This window comes from Pagrus pagrus (assembly GCF_965226575.1).
Source record: "Pagrus pagrus genome assembly, chromosome: 12".
NCBI classification, from domain to species: domain Eukaryota; kingdom Metazoa; phylum Chordata; class Actinopteri; order Spariformes; family Sparidae; genus Pagrus; species Pagrus pagrus.
This window is the reverse complement of record NC_140196.1, coordinates 2,622,715-2,645,685: the sequence shown is the minus strand read 5'-3', so window position 1 is coordinate 2,645,685 and position 22,971 is coordinate 2,622,715. Positions and strand designations below refer to the sequence as shown.

General features: G+C 43.6%; 3 protein-coding genes and 1 long non-coding RNA gene across 6 annotated transcripts; 3 read left to right on the top strand and 1 right to left on the bottom strand.

Moving 5' to 3' along the window:
- Positions 1–1,214: 1,214 nt before the first annotated feature.
- On the top strand, positions 1,215–7,282 carry dusp28 (dual specificity phosphatase 28). 2 transcript variants are annotated; one of them, XM_084368846.1, is made up of 4 exons: positions 1,215–1,335; positions 2,158–2,559; positions 3,970–4,153; positions 7,161–7,282. In XM_084368846.1, the coding sequence occupies exons 2-3, from the start codon at positions 2,215–2,217 to the stop codon at positions 4,072–4,074; spliced, it is 450 nt and encodes a 149-aa protein (XP_084224972.1). In that variant the 5' UTR covers positions 1,215–1,335; positions 2,158–2,214; the 3' UTR covers positions 4,075–4,153; positions 7,161–7,282. The 2 variants fall into 2 exon arrangements, with proteins under 2 accessions (XP_084224972.1, XP_084224971.1); XM_084368845.1 differs by lacking the exon at positions 1,215–1,335 and having other exon boundaries at positions 1,943–2,559.
- Positions 6,982–12,273, bottom strand: proca (protein C (inactivator of coagulation factors Va and VIIIa), a). Its single transcript, XM_084368826.1, has 10 exons — positions 12,228–12,273; positions 11,874–11,911; positions 11,688–11,771; positions 10,469–10,626; positions 9,799–9,823; positions 9,175–9,285; positions 8,903–9,040; positions 8,175–8,293; positions 7,913–8,030; positions 6,982–7,671 (listed from the first exon to the last, which is right to left on the bottom strand). The coding sequence occupies exons 3-10, from the start codon at positions 11,755–11,757 to the stop codon at positions 7,103–7,105; spliced, it is 1,308 nt and encodes a 435-aa protein (XP_084224952.1). The 5' UTR covers positions 11,758–11,771; positions 11,874–11,911; positions 12,228–12,273; the 3' UTR covers positions 6,982–7,102.
- On the top strand, positions 7,577–8,600 carry LOC311266470. Of its 2 annotated transcripts, none has more exons than XR_014623714.1 (4): positions 7,577–7,714; positions 7,900–8,044; positions 8,129–8,312; positions 8,400–8,600. It is a non-coding gene; the product is annotated as an uncharacterized lncRNA (long non-coding RNA). The 2 variants fall into 2 exon arrangements; XR_014623715.1 differs by having other exon boundaries at positions 7,580–7,714; positions 7,884–8,044.
- A 5,632-nt stretch (positions 12,274–17,905) lies between the features above and the next one.
- LOC311266019 (uncharacterized protein) lies at positions 17,906–21,173 on the top strand (the record flags this gene model as incomplete). Its single annotated transcript, XM_084368207.1, has 4 exons — positions 17,906–18,483; positions 19,063–19,143; positions 19,545–19,625; positions 20,233–21,173. The coding sequence occupies exons 1-4, from the start codon at positions 17,940–17,942 to the stop codon at positions 21,171–21,173; spliced, it is 1,647 nt and encodes a 548-aa protein (XP_084224333.1). The 5' UTR covers positions 17,906–17,939.
- Positions 21,174–22,971: the final 1,798 nt, after the last annotated feature.

The following is a 22,971-nucleotide window of genomic DNA, read 5'->3' as shown; positions in this document are numbered from 1 at the left end:
CGTGTCTGGCCTGTTGAATTCAAACTGCAAACCAGTAGGGGGCAGCATATCACCAGAGTAACTGCTAATTGCTGTTAAGTGTAGCTGACATTTTCTTGTTCGCTCAGTTAGCCGTGCAGCTAGTAGTCCAGACTAGGAGTTCGAAGCAGTGGAGGGAGTGTTTGTGTTTACGTCGCCAGCTCAGGAGCTTTGGACTGTGACCGGCCGGGGCTAGCTGGTTAGCATGCTAACTTCAGTAAATGTCTTTGCAGCAATACATGGACATCATAACATCAAAACTGGTCATTCTTCACGTCCTGTTGATGATTTTAGTTAATTGTGGATGATTTCAAGTAAATTCTTACATATTGCACTTTTAAAAACTGGAAGAAGAAGACAAGTTTTTGTTGACAGAATTTGTTCATGTGAGATTCAAAACAGTGGAAAACAGTTCAATGCTTTGAAATTTGCATTATTTTTTGACACATCATATTGTACATCAACACAGTACAGCCTCATTGATATTGTGGTAATAATAACATTCACATCATCGGTACCAAGTCGAAGTTAGATTACTGTGTCATGCTGCTAATGCTGAACAACAGCAGTCAAACTCAAACCTCTGCAAGTTGAATATTTAAATACAGTTCAGTTGATTATAATGCAAAAAAAAACACAATTTAATATAATGACAAAAAATATAATAAACGCGTGAATGAGAAAGAAATGGTGAAATAATGATAACTGCTTTAAATCTAACTTTTCCAGTTCATTAGAGTTACATTTTAAATCACCTGTTAAGAAGGAAACGCTAATCAATCCTTAAAGATACAGGATTAAATCACTAGATATTGTTTTATTTCCCTCTTTATATATGAAACACCTGCTGTTGCACCTCCAGTACAGTAGGTCACTTCAACAGGAAACATTCGTGTGAAAAAATAAAAAGATAAACAATAAATAAAAACAAGTCATTGAGGTAAATTTCACAAATTCCCAACATAATAATTTTAATTAAATATACAGTCCTCAAACACACAGTGGCGTCCTGCTCTCCAGTTCCTGCTGCTGGGGTTGTTAATCTGTCCGTCATGAATTGGATGAGCATTAGGACCCAGAGCGGAGCAGCTGTCACAGTCCATGCAGTAATTATAGCAGTGTGTGTGTGTGTGTGTGTGTGTGTGTGTGTGTGTGTGTGTGTGTTGATCGGAGCAGTTCGGGGTCAAGAGGAGACCTGAACGGACCGGATTAACCTGAACCGTCTGCAGGAGCGAACAGGAAACACTTTTCTGTAAGAAGCCACAGAGAGAAGAAGAAGAAGAGCAGGAGCTGCGATCAGCTGACAGACGGCTGCATGTGAGTCACTCTGTCCTTGTGGGAGGGTGAGGCGTTCACTGACCGCTGCAGGTCACTGTGGAGTCGTTCTCTACAGCACTGAGACGCGTCTCTTTATTAAGAATGATCGTGGTACTCGTTGTGTATTCTGTGTTTGTTTGTTTGTTTGTTGAGAGGACTTCAGACAGTTACGTTAAACAGCTGGTTACCTGCATGGAGGTGATGTTTTCGCCTGTGTCCGTCTGTCAGTTGGTTTGTTGGTTTGTCAGCAGGATTACACAAAAAACGCTGAACAGATTTACACCAAACTTGGACGGAGGATGGGTCTCGGCCCAGAATAGACCCCATTAACTGTCAGTGCCGATCTGTAGAAAAGGACGGGTCCAGGATTTTTGTTCTCACTGTCTTTAACATTGTTGATTTCTCAGTGAATAATGCAGAAATCTGGATGAAAACAATCAGGTGTGTTTAGGTGGCTGGTATCTGAGTGAGTACAGTTTGATGATCCGAATAGAAATCTGGCTCTAACAGATTTAAATGTGTTTTATGGAACTGTTTGTCCTCGGTGGAGGTATGCGCTCTACTGAGTGACATTCTATTTTCATTGATTAGCAGCTTTAATAAAAAAAATGAGGCATCAATTTTATTTCATACAGTTCAGAGAACCGTCCAGACAACAGCGCAAAAACTAAAAATGAGGGAAAGTAAAATAAAATAATAAATAAATAAAAAGAAAAGAGATGAAACATTTTAGAGGATGATGTTTTCAGCCTGTTTTAACTGCTTTAATGTCTCAGCAGCAGATAAACAGCCTGTAACCTGCGCGCTTCTCTCTCCGTCCAGGTGGCGGTCACCTTTGAGTGCCTGAGTACGGAAGCCCGTGAGGGTCAGTTCTCCAGCATGCTGCAGCTGTGTAAAGTCACCAAGTCTCTCTTCATCAGCAACGGCCGGTCAGCCTGCAGCGACGAGCTCATCCAGCAGGAGGCGGTGACGCTCTGCATCAACGTGTCCAAGCTGCAGCCGTTTCCCTCCGCCGGCGTCAAGAAGCTGCAGGTCCCCGTCTACGACGACCCCAGCGAGGACCTCTACAGCCACTTCGACCGCTGCGCCGACGCCATCCAGAAGGAGGAGAGCCGCGGGGGGCGCAGCGTCGTCTACTGCAAGAACGGCCGCAGCCGCTCCGCCACCGTGTGCGTCGCCTACCTGATGAAGCACCGCAGGCTGACGCTGACGGAGGCGCTGCAGGTGAGCCACGCGGATCCGCCGAGAGGGTTTTCCTCACCTTACTTTCTCTTTGTCAGGCTTTTCTTTAGATTTTGCTGGTTTTTCTTGTGAAATGCGGAATTAATTCAACCACCTGAAGATCGGACAAATCAGGGATGTGGTGATAAAAGTGTTTATATCGTGATTATCCTCACGTGACCTCAGTCCTGTGGTGGTTTCCTGATTGTGGAATTGCCTCAGCCGGTCACCAGCTGCAGGCTCAGCTTGCACATTGTGTCCCCCATTAAAACAAACATCTTAAATCAGTTAAGTGTGAATAAATACGAACAAGTCCAAACTAAAACACAACAGGAAGATGAGGAAGAGCTTCTGACTCATGGATCTTTAATTGTCGGTCACTGGACAGATGTGTGTCCTTGTTTCTTAACAAAATGTAAGTTTAAAGTGATCCCTGAATGTTTTAGAGCAGTTTTAAGACCATTTAGATGATCAGGGGGATGATGTTGTGATATCGTGCCCATTAAAACCACACCACCGCCTGTAATGTGGGTCTGGAGCTGCTGGCGTTGAGATTCATCAGCCTTCATGAAGCTGCTGAACCTTGGTGGGTTCATCAGTGGAGCGCATGAACATGTCTCTGTTCTCTGAGCTGCTGTTGAAAGGTCAGAGGTGTCAGACTGTGTTCAGGCTGCAGCTGAACCTGAAGCTCGTATTAAAGTCTGTATCTGTTTCCAAGGTGCCCTCGAGCAGCTCCGGGAGCGACACTGTGTCCTGTCAGTGTGTCAGCGGTTTGTTTTCTGCAGGATTGCTTGCTCCGATATTTTTTTGCTGCACGGCAGTGAAATGGAGGTCAGTACTGTGGATTCAAGTCCTACAGAGTGAGTGATGAAGTGACCGAAGGCGTCAACGTTTAAGAGTCTAAATTTAAAATCGACTGAAATGTTTTTATTCATTTCCAAACCTGAAGAAAAAAAACACAGTTCAGAGATGACATAGCTAGCCTAGCTTAGCATCAGCCTGCAGCTAGCTTAGCATCAGCCTGCAGCGTCACTTCCAGACTCTTCTCCTGTGTGATGAAGACGATCAGCTGGTCGAGGAAACTCTGACAGCCTCAGAGATGGTTTATTTCCTTTTTTCAGAGATCCTTTATTGGTTTGTTTGTGAAGAGGGTTCACTCTGCACAGATTGTACAAACTGAATTTCTGTCTTCTGTTGTTTTGTTTTTGTTGAATATTATTTGAACTTAATACTCTGTTGATCTTTACTGATCCAGATGTGACTCCAATACGTAGCCATCAGTGCAATTAATGTGACCTTAAGATCTGAAGTCAGATTGAATCCTGGATTTGGATTTTATTTCCTCCAATACATTTCATGTTTCATAACATCCAGAGACACATTTCATAACTGAACGCTTGTTTCTGTTCCCAGAAAGTGAAGACGGCTCGTCATGTGATCGATCCGAACCCCGGCTTCATGTCTCAGCTGCAGAGGTACGAACAGGAGCTGAAGAAGAGACGAAGAGAGGCAGACTGACAGACAGACAGACGGATGGACAGCAGGACGTCCGTCTGATCGTCTGTCCTGAACGTGTTGGTGTGAAAACAGGCAGCAGGTGAACGACTTCCTCTCCGTCCACCTTCACACCTTCGCTCTGTTCCTGTGACTGAACTCCACTCAGTCGGATCTAAACTGTTTTCCGATCTTTAATTATCTTTCATTTCTTTTCTGACTGTTTCTGAATTAACGACACTGAATTTGGGTCTTAACTGTTGGACTCGACGTCAGCAGACGTGAAGGTCTGAGCGCTTCATTTCACTTCGTTAGGGAAGATTGACAGTTTTTCCAAAATTAATCGTTATGTAATCGAGTACTTTATTGATCCCAGAGTGGAGTTTCAGTGTTGCAGCAGCTGCTTCACATAAAACAGATAGAATAGAAAAAGCAGGTACAAATAAAAAGCTGAATTTAGTGAAATAACAGTAGACTTCATGAAATATAGCAATAAAAACCAGAGAATAGAAACTTTAATAGTAAGTGTAATTTGTACAGGTATGTTTATTAATTCATGCAGGACAGTAATACTCACAATAATAACTTTATTTAACTTACAAAGTGCTGAAACAAACAAAAAACAAATGTATTCTGTGAGAAATAAAGTGAGTTAGTGTTTTTATGTGACGTCGAGAAGAAAACAATGTGAACAGTCGTTTATTGTACAGATGAGGTGCTGTGATCTATAAAACATGCAGGCTTAAAAACTGTGACATGAACCTTTTTCTCCTGTGAATCAGGGCTCAGTAGGTCAGAAATGTAGCTTAAATAAAACATTTAACTCATCGTAGAGAAAAGGTCTGGAAGCAAGTTAACTCATCGAGCTAAAATCAATTATCAGTTCAACTTTTCAACATTAACAGGTGACGACAGGCTGAAATAACTCAGACCTCCAAGATATTTAATCAGCTTTTGTTGGCAGAGAAGACAAAAACATTCAGATCTGAAGGTGGAACCATCCCTGACTGCAAGATTATTGGATTTGCGTGCATTATATCCTCAGGTATTATTTTGTCCTCCGTCTGCAGTCAAGTGAAGGTGGACAAACCTGTGTGGTGCAGTTCCACCTTCTACCTCTAGATGGAAGCATTTCCTGCAGGTTTGTCTGAACGTTGATCAGATCTGAAGCATGAAAGTCTCCACAAAGTCACTCTCAGGGCGGAAATGAAATAAAAAGATAAAACGTTTAAAGTTCAAATATTTAACTTCTCTTTCCTTAAGAAAAAGGCACTTAAACAGATGAATCGATTATCAAAATAATTAGTTTAATAGTCGACATCGAGTCGATTAATCGTTGCAGCTCTAATCACAAGTTCACCAGATCAACTTTAAAGGTGACGACTCGTCAGAAAACAGTTACTGCAGTGCAGGGTTCAATGTTGACGTCAGAAACAGTTGTAAGATTATTTTATTTAATATTAAACCATTTAATAAATCCAATATAAGGTCTCTATTAACAAAATGAAACTGATTCAGGATTTTTTTTTTGTGCTTTAGTTGACTTTTTATTACTTTTCTTACGGAAAGCACAGAAATTAGTTTTCGTTTTCTGCAAGTGATTAAAAAAAATGTAGAAATGCACAAAATGTCAGTTTGTAAAATGTAGCCAGAATTGTAGGCGAGTTCATAACGTAGTTTAATAAGTCAACAAAACAGACTCACAAATGTGAACAAGGGAAATAATTTGACAGAAGAATGCGACCGTACACCGCAGAGGTCACCAGAACTGTGTTGGTTCATGTTTCCACAGTCAGTAAGATGTGAAAATAACAGCAGAGATCATCTGAGTGAGCAGGTGTTCAGTCGTAGGTTCCTCTTAATGTTGTACAGTATCTAGTTATAGTAGTTTGAATTCAACATACAACATGATTAATACTCAAACAAGCCATCTAATGTCTTAAACTATACTCAATTTAGACTTAATCTCAGGTTTAAAATGGTAAGAAACACATTATTCTACAGTTTATATGCAGTAAACGTGAGATTTTAGCATCTGATCATCTGTAGGCCATCAGGAAGATGTTTAGCTCCTGATCACATGAAGGGAAATGTTCAGGCTGTCGCACACGAATCTGCTGCTGGTTGAATATTCAGTGTTTTCTGTTGATACTGTGAAAAATGTCGATCCAGATGAGAACAGATGACGTTTATCTGTCCAGTGATTGGCTGTGTGTGTGTGTTTGTGAATCTCAGGTGTGACTTCTTTTTTTTGCGGCGCTGATATTTAGAATTAAGAGCAATAATTTGAAGTAGATGTCATAATAAACCACATCAGACCTCAATATGAATGTCTCAGTGAGTCAGTGAGCAGCTGTTCTCTCAGTGGAAGAGTCTGGTCTGTTTTAAATCTTAATAAAGTCTCCATGATTCAGTGGACGCAGCTTTGTGTGAAATCACTTTTAAAAGATGCACTTTGTAGTTCTTAAGTTCAAAGTTTCACAATTTTAACTTTCTCGATTTTGACTTTTCATCTCAAAATTTTGACGTTTCGTCTCCCAATTGTTACTGTTCGTCTCAAAATTGTTACTTTTCGTCTCACAATTTTGATTTTTCGTCTCACAATTTTGACTTTTTGTCTCACGATTTTGACTTTCGTCTCACAATTTTGACTTTTCGTCTCACAATTATGACTTTCCATTGGAATATTTTTAGTGACTAAGTTATATTTGATATCCAAAAGGTCAGAGGTTAAATGCATGTGGACCAAGAAAATATCGTAATTATTACCCTTATTTCAGTGATTTTGACCCTCTGAGTGACCTGTAGTTGACATTTTGTTCTCAGGCGATTAATGAAATAATCTAGTAATTCACTCAGGTTTATAGTTATTAGATATGAAGTTAAGGTGGCTAAAAGTACAGTCTTGGTGAAAAAGGACACCGATGCGTCTTGAGACAGAATCAGTTTAATTATAAAGTGTTTTACAGCTCTACTGGACTGAGGGGATCTATGCGAGTTACAGACCGGACCAACTGTTGTGGGCCGAGGTGATTCAGACATATCGGGGTTCTCATGGATGATGACTTTTGTCCCATTCTTCACGCACTTTGTCGATCCACTCATTATAGTTGGACACCTTGGTGTAGATGCCCAGCTTGTCCACCATGCCGCAGCCCTCGCCCCAGGACACCAGGCCAACCAGGAACCAGGTGTCTCGGTACAGAGTGACCATGGGTCCGCCGCTGTCCCCCTCGCAGGCGTCCATACTCTTTCCAAGGATTCCGGCGCAGAGGACGTTGTTGGAGATGTTGTGGGACATCTGGTGGGAGCAGACGTCATGGTCCACCAGCGGGATTTTGATGACGTTGAGCGCCGAGCTGTACCGGTTGCTGTTCGGGTCTTCTTTGCCCCAGCCGGTCACCACGGTGAGGGTGCCGTTCAGGTGGAGCACCCGCTCGGCCATCTCGCGTCCCGGCAGACAAATGGGGAGGATGTAGTTGGAGAAGGGGGCGGGGGTCTCTAGGCGCAGCAGGGCGATGTCGTTGTCCACCGTCCTGCGGTTGTAGTTCGGGTGTCTGAAGAATTCGACGACCCTCAGGGTGACCTCGGTGAGCTCGTCTCTGATACGCTCGTAGTCACCTGAAGAGACAAGGTTTCCCCAGGAGATCAGTTAGCGGAGACGGTAAGTAGCTACTTTACTGCTTCCTGTTGCCTGTCAATTTATTTTCTCCAATGTGTGGTTCTGATTAATTCCTCTAAACATTTTCAGTTAAAGCATGAATCCATTTGTGGCGCCGCTTGCATGAGACCCATCGTTCCAAAGATCTGTTGCTGTGATGACCTTTGTTCAGTGTTTGTTGCCTGCAGAGTGGAAGCTCACCGAGTCGTACGCTGAATCTCAGGCTGCCGTCGAGGCAGTGAGCGGCCGTCAGGACCCAGCTCTCGTCGATGAGGACGCCTCCGCAGTGGAATTTCCCTCTGGCGTTCAGTAGCAGCACCTGCCCACAAAAAGGTATGATAAATATGTAGCAAAGGGTCGCAGCTGATTGTCTTATCTGTCAATAACCAAAAATGTAATTCTCCAATTATCAATCAGACAGGATCTGTCAGCAGTTCAGAGGCGCAGCAACATTAAAAGTTACCTGCCAGGGACTCTCCCCCTTCTTTCCCACCTCCCCTCCCACCGTCCAGGGCATCGGGCCCTCCATCGGTTTGGCGTACGCTGACCTGGCGATCAGCAGCTGACCGCAGGACGAGGGACCTGCCGGGAAAACAGAGAGGTGGAATTTGGTTCTCTCAACTCTCCAGTGTTGATGCAGAGCCCATCAGATCTGGATATTAATGAATATTAACTACCTTTATTACAGCTGGCAGGAGAGACATGAAGACTGAAACTCAACCTAAAAGGAACAGTTCATCCTAAAACTGATGAAGTTCACTGGAAATGTACTACATTAGAATCTCTGTCCCTCTGTCTGTCTCTGTCTGTCTGTCTCTCTGTGTCTCTGTTTAATGTTTCAATGCAATGATGTCCTTGAAGACAATAAAGTTTATTGTTAAACTGTAAATCATCCTGCCTCTGTGTACTTATCTTCTTCACAAGTGTTTGATAACCACATTTGAGGGATTATTGATTATAAACGTTTGTTTATATTCTGCGTGTTTAAGAGTATCGACCTTAATATCAGCATCAGACTCTAATCTGATGAGATTGACTGAAGTTATCAGGTGACAGAAACAGTCGACTCAGAGGCTGAGATGAATTTTCAGTCAATCATTCGAGTAGATATAAAGTTTTGACTTTTTTCCACAAGGACAGAAATCCCTCCAGCCGGCAGTGAACCTGACAGCTGCTAAACGATCTTCTCACCTGGCGCACACTTCCTGCTGTTGTCGTGCAGTTTGTAGCCGCTCACACAGCTGCAGCTCCTCCTCAGGCCGTCCTCGCTCTCCGTGCAGTCGTGGTCGCAGCCTCCGTTATCCACGGAGCAGTTAGTGGCTACTAGAGCTGAACGACGACACAGATTATTAAAGACTGATATTGAATCAGTTCACCAACTCTTTAGTGGTAAATGAATTTTGGCTCTTTAACGGTTTGTTTGCTGTTTAGATGACGATAACAGTCGTCGGTGTCAGACTCACGTTGATCACAGTATCTGCCCTCGTATCCGTGGTTACAGCGGCAGGCGTAGCCTTGGTACTGATCCACACAGGCTCCGTGAACACACATGTTGGAGTTACACTGGTTTCCATCTGAAACAGTCGGCTCAACATCAATACATTTCACACAGTGCTCTGCAGAGTCGCATGGTGGAGACTGACAGTGACATCAGACAAGACACAGACGAGAAGTTGAATCTCGTTGTCACGTTATAGTCGCTTTGTAATTAATCTTTTAAAAACATTTTATGCCCTTAATGTTCATGTCAACGTTAGTAGAGATTTTCCAATAAGTTTCCCTCCATCAGCTGACAAAAGATGAACTCCAGCAGCGAACTAGAAAGTCAGTTTCACTGGGAGCACAATCCTCCCACGAGACTTCACTTGACTTTCATCAGCATGGAGGGAGGAGATGGTGACTGGATTCTACTTTTTGGGTGAACTGATCCTTTAAGTGGCTTTCTTGTGTCCACACATTTAATTATTAGTCGCTTAGGTAACTGTGAGAGGAAGCAAAGCACCGATGCTTTAATTCATGTCTTTTATGCTTCGTTTTAAACATGTAGAGGCAGGAGAGCAGAAGTTTACTTGTTCAGAGTTTCATACCTGTGTACACCGTCCAGAACTCCAGCTGCAAACACACAAAAACAGAAAGTCAGTCATGAAACTCATCATGAGAACAACAAGGATTCATTCATATCATCAGTTTTTGGATTGATTTCCTTACAAGAAGCTGTTGGTTTCAACTCATTTCTGTGAAGGTTAATTAAAAAACTACAACGTGCTGTAAAGTTAACTTCTTTATTGTATTTCTTCCCCCGTGTGTTTAATGTTTACAATATTAATGAGGTAATAATACAAACTTTCTCAATAAGTGAATAAACAGAGCAAAATTTAGGTCTCAGAACACTGTTTGAAGCTAGACAGGTGGCAGGGTCCGCCACATATGAACAGTAAAACAGTATACACTGTGTTGTCCTTTAAGGTCAGTTTGTTTATTCAGTTTATTCAGTCATGAAAACAAAGAGAGTTTGATTATTTAGTTTGTTTATGCAGAAAAAAATCAGTCGGTGAAGATCTTTCTCTTCTCACTAACATTTACTCCCCAAAACTACAGACTGCTCCTTTAAACAAAGCAATTGGAAAGAGAAAAGAATAATAATCCACATTAATGTTAAGTATATAAATAACTTGTACGAAACTTTAAAACGTGAAAGTAGAGAAACTCAACATGCAGTGAAGCAGTTTTGTCTGGTAGAAACAGAAAACATCTCACTGTGGCTTCCCTGGTTTGGAAAATCTCTCTGGCTTCTTCAAAGTCACATTTCTCCTCCACACATTCGCGCTCCAGTGAAGCCGGCTTCAGCTCCTCCAGGAAGGAGTTGGCCCGACGGGAGCGGAGCAGCATGTGAGCCTTCGGAGCGTCCGAGAACACTGAGCCACCAGAAGAAAAGACAAAGAGGACGAGTTCAACAGCTGAGAGACGTCTTCATGCAGCAGACTGTTGTGAATTAGAGCTTATTTTTCTGGGATTAACTTTCAACAGTCGTATTTCAGTCAAGTCCTGCAGATCTCAAACACAAAACATGAAGATCGGCAAATAAGAACAAAATCTCCAGAACAGTTAAATGAACATCGTGTTGACACGCTGCAGTTTTAGAGCCACGATTGACGAAAAAAATTAGTCTCCCCAGGAAACACACCGACCTCCTCGGCCTCTCTCCCGGTCTCTTCTGCTGCTCCTCTCGGGATCAGTGATCCTCCGGAGCTGCTCTTTGCTGCGAGAGAGTCTCTGGGATTGATAGGAAGAGCTAACAAGCCCAGAGACACTGCAGCTGCGACAGCCGAAGTGGTCGGGGTGTTTACTGGGAAAACTAGAACTCAGTATCTGCTCCATCATCTCTGCTGCTGGCTGTTTCTCTTACAAACCAACCGAGAGAAAAACAACCACTGAACATACAGTCAGGAAATAGCAAGCGAGCTAATTCTAGTCTCATTTGTGGTGTGATAAAACAATAAAACCATTGTGGCCCAATAACCTCCCCCCTCTGGTTGTCCAGTGGACTACAGGGCACCCGGGGGTGTGTGGACAATGGAGGACAGCCAAGAACAGTCACTCAGCTGTGGGCGCGGGTACCACCGATCTCCCTTCCTGTTCTGGTCCAGCGGACCACCAGAGCCAGATGTATTCAGGTTTTGGACAGGAAGGAGTCTATCAGTTGAACTTTACTGCTTTTCTCACCTTGTCCCGTCAATAAAATGTGATAAATGTAATTAGCATGGAGTACCAGGACCACAAAGCCACCAAGGCTTTCACCAAAATGCAACAATAGCCACAAGCCAATCAGAGGCCAAGTAGGGCCGGTCTTACAAGACGTCTGGGATCCATAATAACGTGCTGGTCAGAGATGTGTTAGCTTGTAGCAGCTAATGTATCCTGAGAGATGAGGAGCAGCTGCAGAGCTGCCAAAAGTCCGTTCATTCAGCAAACCCACCTGACAGACTGAGCACTGACGCCGACCACAGAGCAACGATGACGGACACACAGAGGACGAGGCGGGACATGACCTCGGTCAAACCTGCAGCCAATGAGACGTGAGCAGACGCACGGTGTTTCAGAAACACTGGCACAAACATTAATATTCATAATCCACATCTACATGACGGTGAATGTGACTTACCAAATGAACGCAGGATCAAAAGATGAACTCTGGAACAGCTGGAGACGAGACCGAAGACAAAATGTGTCAATTCTGTTCTCAGTAAACGTTTGAAGCAATCACTCAGCAGCTTCTGTGAAACATTTCGACCGTATTGATCCTCTGCAGCTGGAAACACAGAAGCCTCCACACACACACACACACACAGCAGGAGACGATCCCTGGTTGAACCCCCACGACCTTTGACCCCACCACCTGAATGACAGCGGCTGCAGAGCCCGGAGCGAAGCCGAGACCACCTCCATCAAAACCATCATGTCATCACCGAAACCAAGAAACAAAAGAACGGAGACGGAGGAGAGTTTTTGTACTTACGTGTGAAGAATGGAAGCCGCGGACGGAGACGATGGTTTGATCTGTTTCTGGCGTGTTAATGACTAACTGCCAGTGTTTACTGAGAGTCCACAGTCTGCAGCTGAACACCGTCTGCCAGCACTGTCAACACACACAAACACACACACATAAAACACCTCCCCTTTAACCTCCACCCACTCACCTCCACAACAGATCCGAGGCCCGTTTCACCAAAGTCTGAGATCTTCCTGCAGACAGAGGCCCTGTGAAGCGCCGGCAGCGACCACGACCATTTCTGCATCTCACTGATGAACCGCTGTCACAAAGAAACAGGACAAAAGTTTGAATCGAGACAAAACGACTCTGAAAGCCTCGGCCAGGTGCAATTAGTTCATATTAGAATGGATTAATTTATCTTACAAAGGTAAACTTATTGTCATTTCTTTAAAACAACAAAACAGATGTTCTGATACCATTTTCAGTGATATCGTTATTAAGTTTGAACTTGGACCATGTTAGACTGTATGATGTGGAGGCGTTGTGTCCTCCAGCTGACGGGGGCAGTGTCTTTAGGTCTCGAGCAGAGCAGTGAAGATATCTAGCTTTATTTTTTTTGTTTTAAACCTCTTGAAGTTGCCATGAAACAGCTTGTGGAAAGCTTTTTGCTTCAGCATATGTACGTGTCCTGTAAAACTGGACAGCGGTGCATCACCACAGGTGAGATATCGAGCCAGACACCTGTTGTTCAGCTGTGAACACACCAACACTGACTGTTTATATATCATGTGTGTCACAGCGGTCACATGATCTCTGAACGTGACCTCTCTCCTCAGGGTAACATACAGACAGACTGTCGTCTCTCTGCAGCCCACAGCTAACCTCAGCTGGCCCGTCAGCGCCTCTGTACACAGTCAGACCCTTCAAACAGGACTCCTGTTGTTTACAGTGAACAGGTACAGGTGTGAAACCCACGCCGCCCTCCGGGGTGTCGCTGAGCACCGCCGGCTGTGGAAACGAGGACACTTATCAAGGTTAACTATTCATCTCTTTGTCTTCTCTTGTGCCTCAGCCTGGTTCCCTTGGCTCGGTTTTCCTTTGTGTCTTCATCTGTTTTGATTTTTCAGAATAAAAGCTGGAGCATAAAGCGTCCGTCTCTGGTTCCAGGGGCGATTCGGCGATGGGGTGTTTTGGAAAAGTGCCCAGGGAGGGCGCGGCGCTCCCAAGCGTCTCTCTTGTGATGGGGGTCCGAGAGCTGGGTCCGAGCCGTTTGTTCCCTCCGCTTCCCAGGAACTGTTCGTCATAAACGGGATTAGTCTTTTTGTCTTTGTTAGTTTGTCCGGTGCAGGTTTTGACGTACAGTCGATGTTTCTGGTCGAAGGTGCAGATCATTTCTGATGACAAACTTAAATAAATATTCTAATCAAGACACATTTTCAGGCACGATCAGGCAAAATGTACCTGATTAGATTTAAAACTTACATAGAAATAAGTCCTATCTGACCTCAAAACAACACTTTATCTCAATCTTGTCTGTGACTCTTATTTTAGATCCAAAAATCTCCATGAGCCTGGAGAACAATTAGCGGATTAAAAGGAGACATTACGCTGCAGCTCTACCATTTTATTTTCAAAAGCATGAAAATAAAAGCATGAAGATCTACTTCAGGGCTGCAACTTACGCTCATTCTCTATTAATCTGACGGTTATTTTCTTAATTAAAATGTAAAGTAGTCTATAAAATGTCCGATAATCAGATCAGATCAAATTTAAATGTTGACCACCTCTGATGTGTGTCTTTAGTTACTTCCTGGAACTATTTCTTGTGAACAATAACCACATGTCGTCTCTTCCATTAATTAGATGAACTGACTGTTCGTTTGTCTCCAAGTCCACTTTTAGTTTCAGTTGAATTGTTCTCGCCTGGCGTCTGCAGCGAGTCCTCTGAAGGAGATCTGTTTACAGCCTGAGCTTCTTATCTTATCGCTCATCAACACCGAAAGTGACGAACAAAAAGACGGAAGCAGCAAAAGAGAAGACTGAGAGGGAAAGGGAGGCCGAGAGACGGAGGCGAAGAAAGTCCTCAAATGCTTCAACGTCAAATACTTTACATTCAGGGCTTCACTGAAGTAAAAGTACACGAGGACGAGAACGGATGTTTTAGGCGTCACACTGCTCTGTCACAGTTTGTCTTCAATAAAGTCTTCACTTGTCTCCATTTGTTTCTTCTCGTGTTTGTAATTAGTTGTATTAATATCCAGATAATCCCACGAGGGCTCGTTACAGGATTAAGTCATTGTCCCCTGCTGTTAAAGTAGGCTGCTCATTGTGACGAGCGTCCACAGTGTTGAGTTACTGTATTGTCGAGCAGCTCCTTGTGCCAACTGAGCTGCTGAGGACGAGAAAACAAAATCAGCAACGTACACTGCAAAAACACTCACTGCCTTTCAGGGTCGAGGCGAGTGTCACTGACGAGACAGGACGAGGCTGGTCGCTGCACATTAATCAGGAATTCACCCGTTTATATTTTTATTTGGGGTCGACCGATACCGACACAGATTATTAGAAATCAAGGAGACTGAAAAACTATATTTGGGACAGATATTCATTTGCAGTAAAAATGTAAATCCTGGTGTCAAAATTTCAAACAATCAGTGATGAAATAAAACGTCCAATTTACTCAAGTTCTGTTCTTCAGTACAATTTTCAGGTACTTTTACTTGAATATTTCCATCCTCTGTTACTTTTAACTTCCTCTCCACTACATTGATTTGATAACTTCAGTTACTCGTTACTTTGCAGATTCAGATTACTCAGTGTTTAGAGATATTAACTGTGTCGTGGGCGGGAGGAAGCTGCATCAGAGCCACAGCAGCACATTTTTTAATTAGTTTGTTTTAAACAATCTGACAGAAAAATCACAGATACTGATAATCGGAGAAATGCTGAATATCGACCCGATACTCGGTCGAACCCTCGGTCTTATTCTTCAATCGGATTCAAATCACTCTGACGAGACTCCAGCTCGACTGTTCACACAGAAGTGATCAGATGTGCATTTAATAATGTGACACGTGAAGCTTCGCCTTCTGATAAAGGCTCAATGTAACGTCGATGAAGATAAACTGAAAGTCTTTCAACAGCATTTCCTGAATGTTTATCCAGAGGCTGAAGTCCCTTCAGAGCTGCTGAACACTGAACACACTGTGATCTTATTTATCGGGACATTTTCCAGCCATGTTTGTAGCGACAGAGCCGGGTGTTTCAATCCAAACTAGATCTCTTCCTAACCTGGACCAGAACATAGAACTGAACCAGCGTTTCAACCAACGTACATCGCCAACAGTTATTCTGGGTCGGACAGAACGTTCCAGGGATGTGAATAAAGAAGTGAAAATATAAAAGTGGAATGCTTCTCTCTGAAAGGACGATGGGAGAAAGAGGAGGGTGGAGAACGATGGAGAGATAAACAGAGAAGGCGTCTCTTCTTTCTGCTCTCAATATGTTTTTGCTGTTTCATGGTGAAGGAGGTCACGTCGCAGGCAGAAGGCCCAGTTCCTCCTCGGCAGGACAATGCAGACGGGCCTCCCCTCCCCGCCTCCCCCTGCTCCCCCCCCGTCCTCAGCCTTTGTCTGCGGGCCCGGCAGGTGAGACGGAGGCTGAAAGAAGTTTTGTTTCGGCCGAGGTTTATAAATGGATCAAAGCCTCCTCCATCCTGCTCATCTACCCACAAGTCCTTCTCCAAGACGATGCTGCACATCTCGGACGGAGCGGTGAGTCAGAACACCTCAGAGGATTTTATTCTTTAAATCTGGGAGCAGCTCAGGCTGGAATATAATTCAGTTTGTTTTTTTGAGAATCACGTTCGAATGGTTGTTTGAAGACTTTCTGCACTTTTTTGCAGAAAACAAATTCACAAAATGCATCAAAATGTTTTTTAAAACTTATCAAAATAATTTTGTCTTTCAGTTTTGAACAGTTGTGTCTTACTCATGAGCTTATTAGTGATTAGATGAGGTACAATTAAAAAAAACTGAGCCCCAGCAGAGTTTTCATTTGCTTTTAAAAGTTGAATCCTTCCGTTTTGTCACGCAGCACAAAGATTACAAAGCGAGAGATAGCGTTCGCTTTCAGTGCACAGATGGCTTTCAGACAACGAAGTGAAACTGCATCCAAGAAACATTCGAGACTGAAGTCTGATGGCTCGACTCGATTTCAACCAGATGTTGAAAGGTGTAAATGCATTAGTTTTCATCCCAACTGTCTGGAAGAAGTCTTAAATCATTAAAGCAGGAAGAAAAAGACGAGCTGTTGAAGCGTCAGTCATACTTTCCATCGTTTACGCCTCAAAAATAGAGAAGTTTTCAGAACCAAGGCGGGGTTCAGGGCGTCCTACTCTTGAAATGTTTTTAATTCAAGGCTTGTGTTTCCTGCATTTTGGTGACATTTAAAGAATGAAAATAACAAAATAAAAAGTCAAATGCGACAGCATTTAATGAGAAATAATTTGACTTCTAATTGTTGGAAATGCAGAATAATTTGCCCTCTGGTTTAAACTTATCTGTGGCATAAAGTCATATTTATCCATTCATCCATTTTTTGCCCTTTAGAGAATCTCAGATTTTACAGCCGCTTTCCTTTAAAACTTTAAATAAGAAACGTGAATTCTTCTTCTCAGGATCGACTGAAATATGTGGAAATAATCTGCCTCCTCTGTTCCTCTGTTCGCCTCACACTGAGGACGACGAGGCACGACAGCACAGCGAACTACAAAAGTCTGAAAGGTTGTGTCTCCTGGAGGAAACAAGGGGAGGGCAATGAAAATGGGAGTGTCCGTGTGAAAGCACTGATGAATGTGTGTGGTGAGCTCACAGCTTCAGTTAGAGACGGAGATGATAAAATCCTTCGCTCTAGCTCAGCTGCTGTGTGCAGATCTACATGTAGGCAGGAAAACCAAACCACACTGTAGTGAGACTCTGATTTACGTTACGTCGAGATACTTTGATTTACATTCGCTGACGTTTTTTCTGGTGATCCATCTCTAAGTCTGATCTAAATGATCTTCTTCTCCTGTGTTCGTGTCTTGTGATCTGGTGATTTATTATTTTTTTGCCAGGATGATCTTTCTTAGTTCAGTACATTTTTTTCCATCTATGAAAAAAAAAAAAAAAGATGTTTTGTTAAACAGCGTTTTTTAACACATGAAAAATTAAAATAAAAACTCTTTAGGGAGGACAAAAAGCTGTGATGTAAATCAAAGTATCTCAAATCTCACCTGAATTTTATCTGGTTACGACACAGTGAGAAGTGTTTATATATAGATTTATACAGTGACCACGCTGTGCCAATGCTCTGGTTAGATTTAGGCAAAAAAAAAAAGAAATCATTTGGTTAGGTTGGGCTCGGAAAACATCATGTTTTGGGTCAAAATTCCTGGTTTGTCGCCACAAACCATTAAATCATTAAAAAAGTGTTTTCACACTTACAAATGTTAGGACTCCGTCTCTTGTAACGCCGCCACTGTCCCCTCCACCTCCTGACAAGAAAGTCAGCTCATATTCATGTAATGTCAACTTGATGTGACACAAACATCTGAAGGTGTTGCAGGAATGTAGCTCATAAAGAAATATGAACAAACAGACTGAACACTCTGACGAATGACGTGTAAAGATGCTGATTTTTCCCGGTGTAATTATCTGACCTGCCTCCTCTGGGATCATCTTCCTCTTCCTCCAGATGTTATCGAGGCTGCTGGGACTCCTCGTCCTCTTCTCCTTCTGCTCAGCCAGGATGCCATACCATTTCAGTGGAGATGGCAACTCCGAGTCTCTCGAGTCTTCCGAAGGACCGAGGACCCGCAGCGGTCTGCCCACGTGGCATTACAATGACACGATTGATGGGTCTTCCGAAAGACCGAGGCCCCCCAGCGGTCTGCCCACGTGGCTTCACGGTGGATCGGCTTCCCAGTCTTCCGAAAGACGGGAGACCCCCAGCGATCTGCCCACGTGGCCTTACGATGACACGATTGATGAGTCTTCCGAAAGACCGAGGACCCCCAGCGGTCTGCCCACGTGGCCTCACGGTGACAACATGACTGACGACGGGATGCGGATGCTCGGGGCCAGCGGCCCCGGGATGCCCCCCTTGCCTGACCCGGAAATCTGTGAGATGATGCTGAACTCAGGGATCCCAATGGACCAGATCCCAATTGTCTGCCTTTGTATGCACTGCAAGGGCACCATGGGTCCTAAAGGAGACCGTGGAGACCGGGGCCTACCAGGTACGTAGATCACTTTACATGACCTGTTTGGATTTGGTGAAAAACCATAGACAGCTGACTCAGTGCCAGGTGTAAACCAGAGACCAGCCTGTGTTTGTCAGGTAAATAACATCTTAAGTGATAGTTAAATAGTTAAAATAAATAAATAAATAAAACAACTGAAAGCTGCAGACTCTGTTTGTCCCCAGTCGGATTAACAGTACTAGTCAACACCAAAAATACCACGTTTGATTTGGTGTAACTGCTGAAAAATATCTAGGTGACCGACAGTTCTTGCACATAGCAAGAAACTCCTAAACAACAGATGGGAGACGGGGGTTTGTTTAGATTTTGAACAATGTTATGTTATGTTATGTAAAATATCATTGTTAAAAGCCTAAACTGTGACATGATGTTTGGAAACTGATCACAAAAAATCCTCAGGACCACTCGATGAAGACGAACAGTTTGCTTCAACAAAAGAACATTTGGTGCAGAAAAATTGTCCATTTCAAAAGTTATTAATGACCAAGGCAAAAATCATAAACTATATATATATAAATGTTTTTTTACAAACTGACCTGACTGATCTTTGCTCAGGTATACCTGGAAGTCCTGGGCCAAGAGGAATGATGGGGTTCAAAGGTCGTCCAGGATTCACAGGCCGTCAGGGGATGAAGGGTGAGTAACGCATCAGGAACTCCGTCGCCGTGCTGGTGATGACAAACATTACAAAACCTCAGCGTTGTTTCAGCTCGGCCTGAACGCCTACAGGCCATCTCCTTCAAGCCGCTTCTTCTCACTTCAGCAGATTCTTTGGGGAGTAGAAATATATTCTGCCACCAGATGGCGCCAAAGATAGAAAAATTCACATCCTCCCTTTAAATGTTAAGTTTTTTAATGTTCCTTGTTTATGTTTTTATGTTTGTCAACCTGCCCGGAGACTACAGATCTCAGACACCGACCAAGACGAATGTTTTTCAATCCGTCTTCTGATGGATCTTTAAAACGGGTCAACTGACTTAGTGCATCTGCTTCTTATCATTGTATTTTGTAGTAATTCCAGTCTTTGTGTGTTGCAGGTCAGAAGGGAGACCAGGGGGACAGAGGGCAGGCTGGAGCTGTTGGTTTCACTGGGATGAAGGGCGAGCGAGGTTTCAAAGGTCTGCTGGAGCACAAGATTTGGCTGTTTTTAGAAAGTCATACATGTCCACCTGTTTCCACAGCCAATCAGCACCTTGTAGCAAGTCAGTTACAAACTGTCAGCTTGTTGAAATGGCAGTTTTGGAAGGAGGAAAAAGACTCGCCTCATCAGTTTGCAGAGTGCGGCCCGTGTCCACAGAGAGTTTTATTGTTTTTTCCACACACTGCCTTCACACAACTGTAGCAGGTAACTCACTATCACTCTGCTCATTCATGCTCCGCTACAATTTATATCGAGCTATTGAAAAAAAGGCTGGAAAGCCGGAAGTTGCAACGAAAGTATGGTGAGTCAACGCTGTGGAGACGGTACACCGTCTTGTTCTGTTGTTGGTGTATTTGCTGTTACTTTTGGGAAACGTTTTCTGGGAAAGAAACAGATTCAGTTTCAGCAGCTTCAGAATTCTCCAGAATTAAGAACGATGTGGGATCATTGCAGAGAAAGAAAGCAACACACTCTTTATTTTGTAATATTTGCAAGTGAGGTAATTCAAAAGACAATCCGGAGGTTAAGATGTTTGAGGGTTTCATGCTTTTCCACTTGACTTTATATCAAAATGTAACGCAAATATTCCTCGTGTTTGTTTCTAGGAGAAAAAGGGGACCGAGGATTGGTCGGCCCAGCAGGATCACAGGGTCCACAAGGAGAAACCGGCACATGCCCTGCCTCCTGCGAGAGTGTCCAGGGTCCACCGGGTGTACAAGGCACACCTGGACCAGCCGGAGCCCGGGGCCTGCCTGGGGTCATGGGAACTATGGGAACCAAAGGTGTTAAGGGTGATCTAGGTGACATGGGTAGCCCCGGCAACCCCGGGATGAGCGGCCAGAAGGGTGATAAAGGTGAAGAGGGAGTGTGTGAGTGCACAGATGGCACAGATGGAATGAATGGACAAAAAGGAGAAATGGGGGCGATGGGGGAGAAAGGTGACGCTGGTGCCAAGGGTGAACAGGGGTCCATGGGGCCAAAAGGTGACATGGGTGAAATGGGTATGATGGGACAACCCGGGCCCTGCTCCCCGGTCATACAGTCGTCATTCTCCGCATTAATCAACGAGTCGTTTCCAGAACCAAACCGACCTGTACCTTTCAATCGTGTCCTGAACAACCGGCAGGGGAACTTTAACCCATTCAGAGGTATCTACACAGCCCCCGTCAACGGCACCTACGTCTTCACCTTTAACCTGGCTGTCGCTGACAAAATTCTTAAGGTCGGCCTCTTCGTCAACCGCCGCCCGATTGTGAAAGTAACAGAAACAACCTCTTACTCCACCACCAGTCAGACTATCGTCCTGCATCTCAAAATGGGAGACCGTGTGTGGCTGCAGGTGAAGGACAGCCTCACAAACGGCATGTACACCGGCCGTGAGAGCACCAGCTCGTTCTCTGGGTATCTTCTGCAGCCGGACTCCTGTGACATGCTCCCAGGCATCCGAAATGGCATTATGCCAGAGCCAGATTATACAGGAGATTATGGGACCTGGGATGAGCATGAGTCCACCCCTTCACCATAGTACGCTCCAGTCAGCCAGTCGCACAGTTATAGACAAAGCATCCACACACAGCCAATCAAACACTCAGTGTATTTATAACTGCAGGTTTTAAAGGGGGGTATTTCTAGAAAAGCAGAATTGTCCATTTTTGAGAAAAAAGTTCTCTCACAGACGTTACTGTGGCACTTTGCAATTCACGCAGCAGCTACTCCTCGCTGTTGGTATCTGAATAAATAGGTATTATTATCGCTCGCCCTTCTATTTTTCTAACAAGCCAATCAGGACTTCCCCTAAATGTGATGTCACACAGGAGGCAAGTGATCATATTCAATATTCAATCTCCTTCGATCTGAATTTGGGTCATTCTAAACATGGTGGTTCAGTCTGGTAGGAAGTAAGGGGCAGGGTGAGTTTCATATCGATTAATATTGATAATTACTGAGCTGTCCCATTCTCATAATTTTTGATGACCAGGCAAAGGGTCGAATTTAACCCTTTTAATGTGAATTTGACCACCTCAATCAAGGCACACAGATTATCTATGTTAACACATCTAGCAGCTGCAAACCCGGAGACACCCCGGCAGTAAAGAGCGGCTCTGGCGGATGGTCTTGTGAGAACTGCAGTCCATAGTAACGTCTGTGACACGCTCGACTCGTCACGTGGCGATGGTGCAACCGAACCACACATCTGATAAATGATTGGCTGTTCACGTGTCACGCTCCACTATCAGGGAATATGATAGACTGTTTGTGTATTCGCTATGTGCTTTTCAAGTTGGTTGAAGACATTTAATCAAACTGTTTTCGTATTGCTATAAACAAAGTGTCTATCACTGATACATACCGCTATCGTTTAATCGCCCAGGCCTCAAAGTAATAGCCAATAAGAGCGCTTACACTGCAAAAACTGCTCCTTCTTGGGTCGTGTATTCATGGCCAGGCTTGTGACCAGTGACTTGAGAGTGACAGCCATGTTATGGATGATCTAACTTGTCAACTGCTGGATGGATTACGATTAATGGTAACAACTTTTGTGGACCTTTTTGTATTGGAGTTCTGCAAACCAAATCAACTTGGAGAAACTAGACGATACTGAAAAGAAATTAACACAGTATGATACCCCCCCTTTAAATGTGGAGATAAATTCACTGTTATGATTCAACATGTAGGCTCACACGTGCCAGCTTGACAAATGCATCTGATCATGCACTTGATACACTGAATAGATCACAGCGGTCAGACTTTTTTTTTCTTTTGCTCTCACAGTGAATGTTTAAAAAGCACTTTGCATCCTCAGAGTCCATTTTATTTTTAATCCTGGAGATCAGCTTGCTGCAGCTTAGTTTTAGAGCTTTTATCATTTTGTATTTGCAGATGTTGATGATGCCTAAGAGAAAAAAATATATTAAACTGCAGTCAAAGTGGCTGCTTTGATCACCAGTCCTCCGACATTTTATTTTAGTCATTTTATTTCAGATAAAAGCGACGGTGTCTGAGGTTTGACTTTTCCAGCCCATGAAATTGTGTTTAAGGTCAGTTTGTTTATTCAGCCATGAAAATAAAGAGTTCATTGTCAAGTTTGGTTCGGCAGAAAACAATGTTCAACATTTTTAAGCTTGAAAATACTGGAAATCTTTGACATTTCTCACCGAACACTTTTCTCTTATGTCCTCAATGACTGTTTACAGGCACTTTCACCAAATTGCCTGCATCTCATTTTTAAGTTATCGTGCACTGACAAAGTAATATTTTGCTGGTCTTGGATACTTCTGATGATGAAATACATCGTTCAGACTATTTTTTCCGTCTGTCCAACG

Coding starts and splice junctions, on each gene's coding strand:
- dusp28 (XM_084368846.1), top strand. CDS start 2,215: ATGCTGCAGCTGTGTAAAGTCACCAAGTCTCTCTTCATCAGCAACGGC. Junction 2,560..3,969: donor CGCTGACGGAGGCGCTGCAG/GTGAGCCACGCG, acceptor TTCTGTTCCCAG/AAAGTGAAGACGGCTCGTCA.
- proca (XM_084368826.1), bottom strand. CDS start 11,757: ATGTCCCGCCTCGTCCTCTGTGTGTCCGTCATCGTTGCTCTGTGGTCG. Junction 9,286..9,798: donor GTTCTGGACGGTGTACACAG/GTATGAAACTCT, acceptor CGACTGTTTCAG/ATGGAAACCAGTGTAACTCC. Junction 7,672..7,912: donor GAGATTCAGCGTACGACTCG/GTGAGCTTCCAC, acceptor TTGTCTCTTCAG/GTGACTACGAGCGTATCAGA.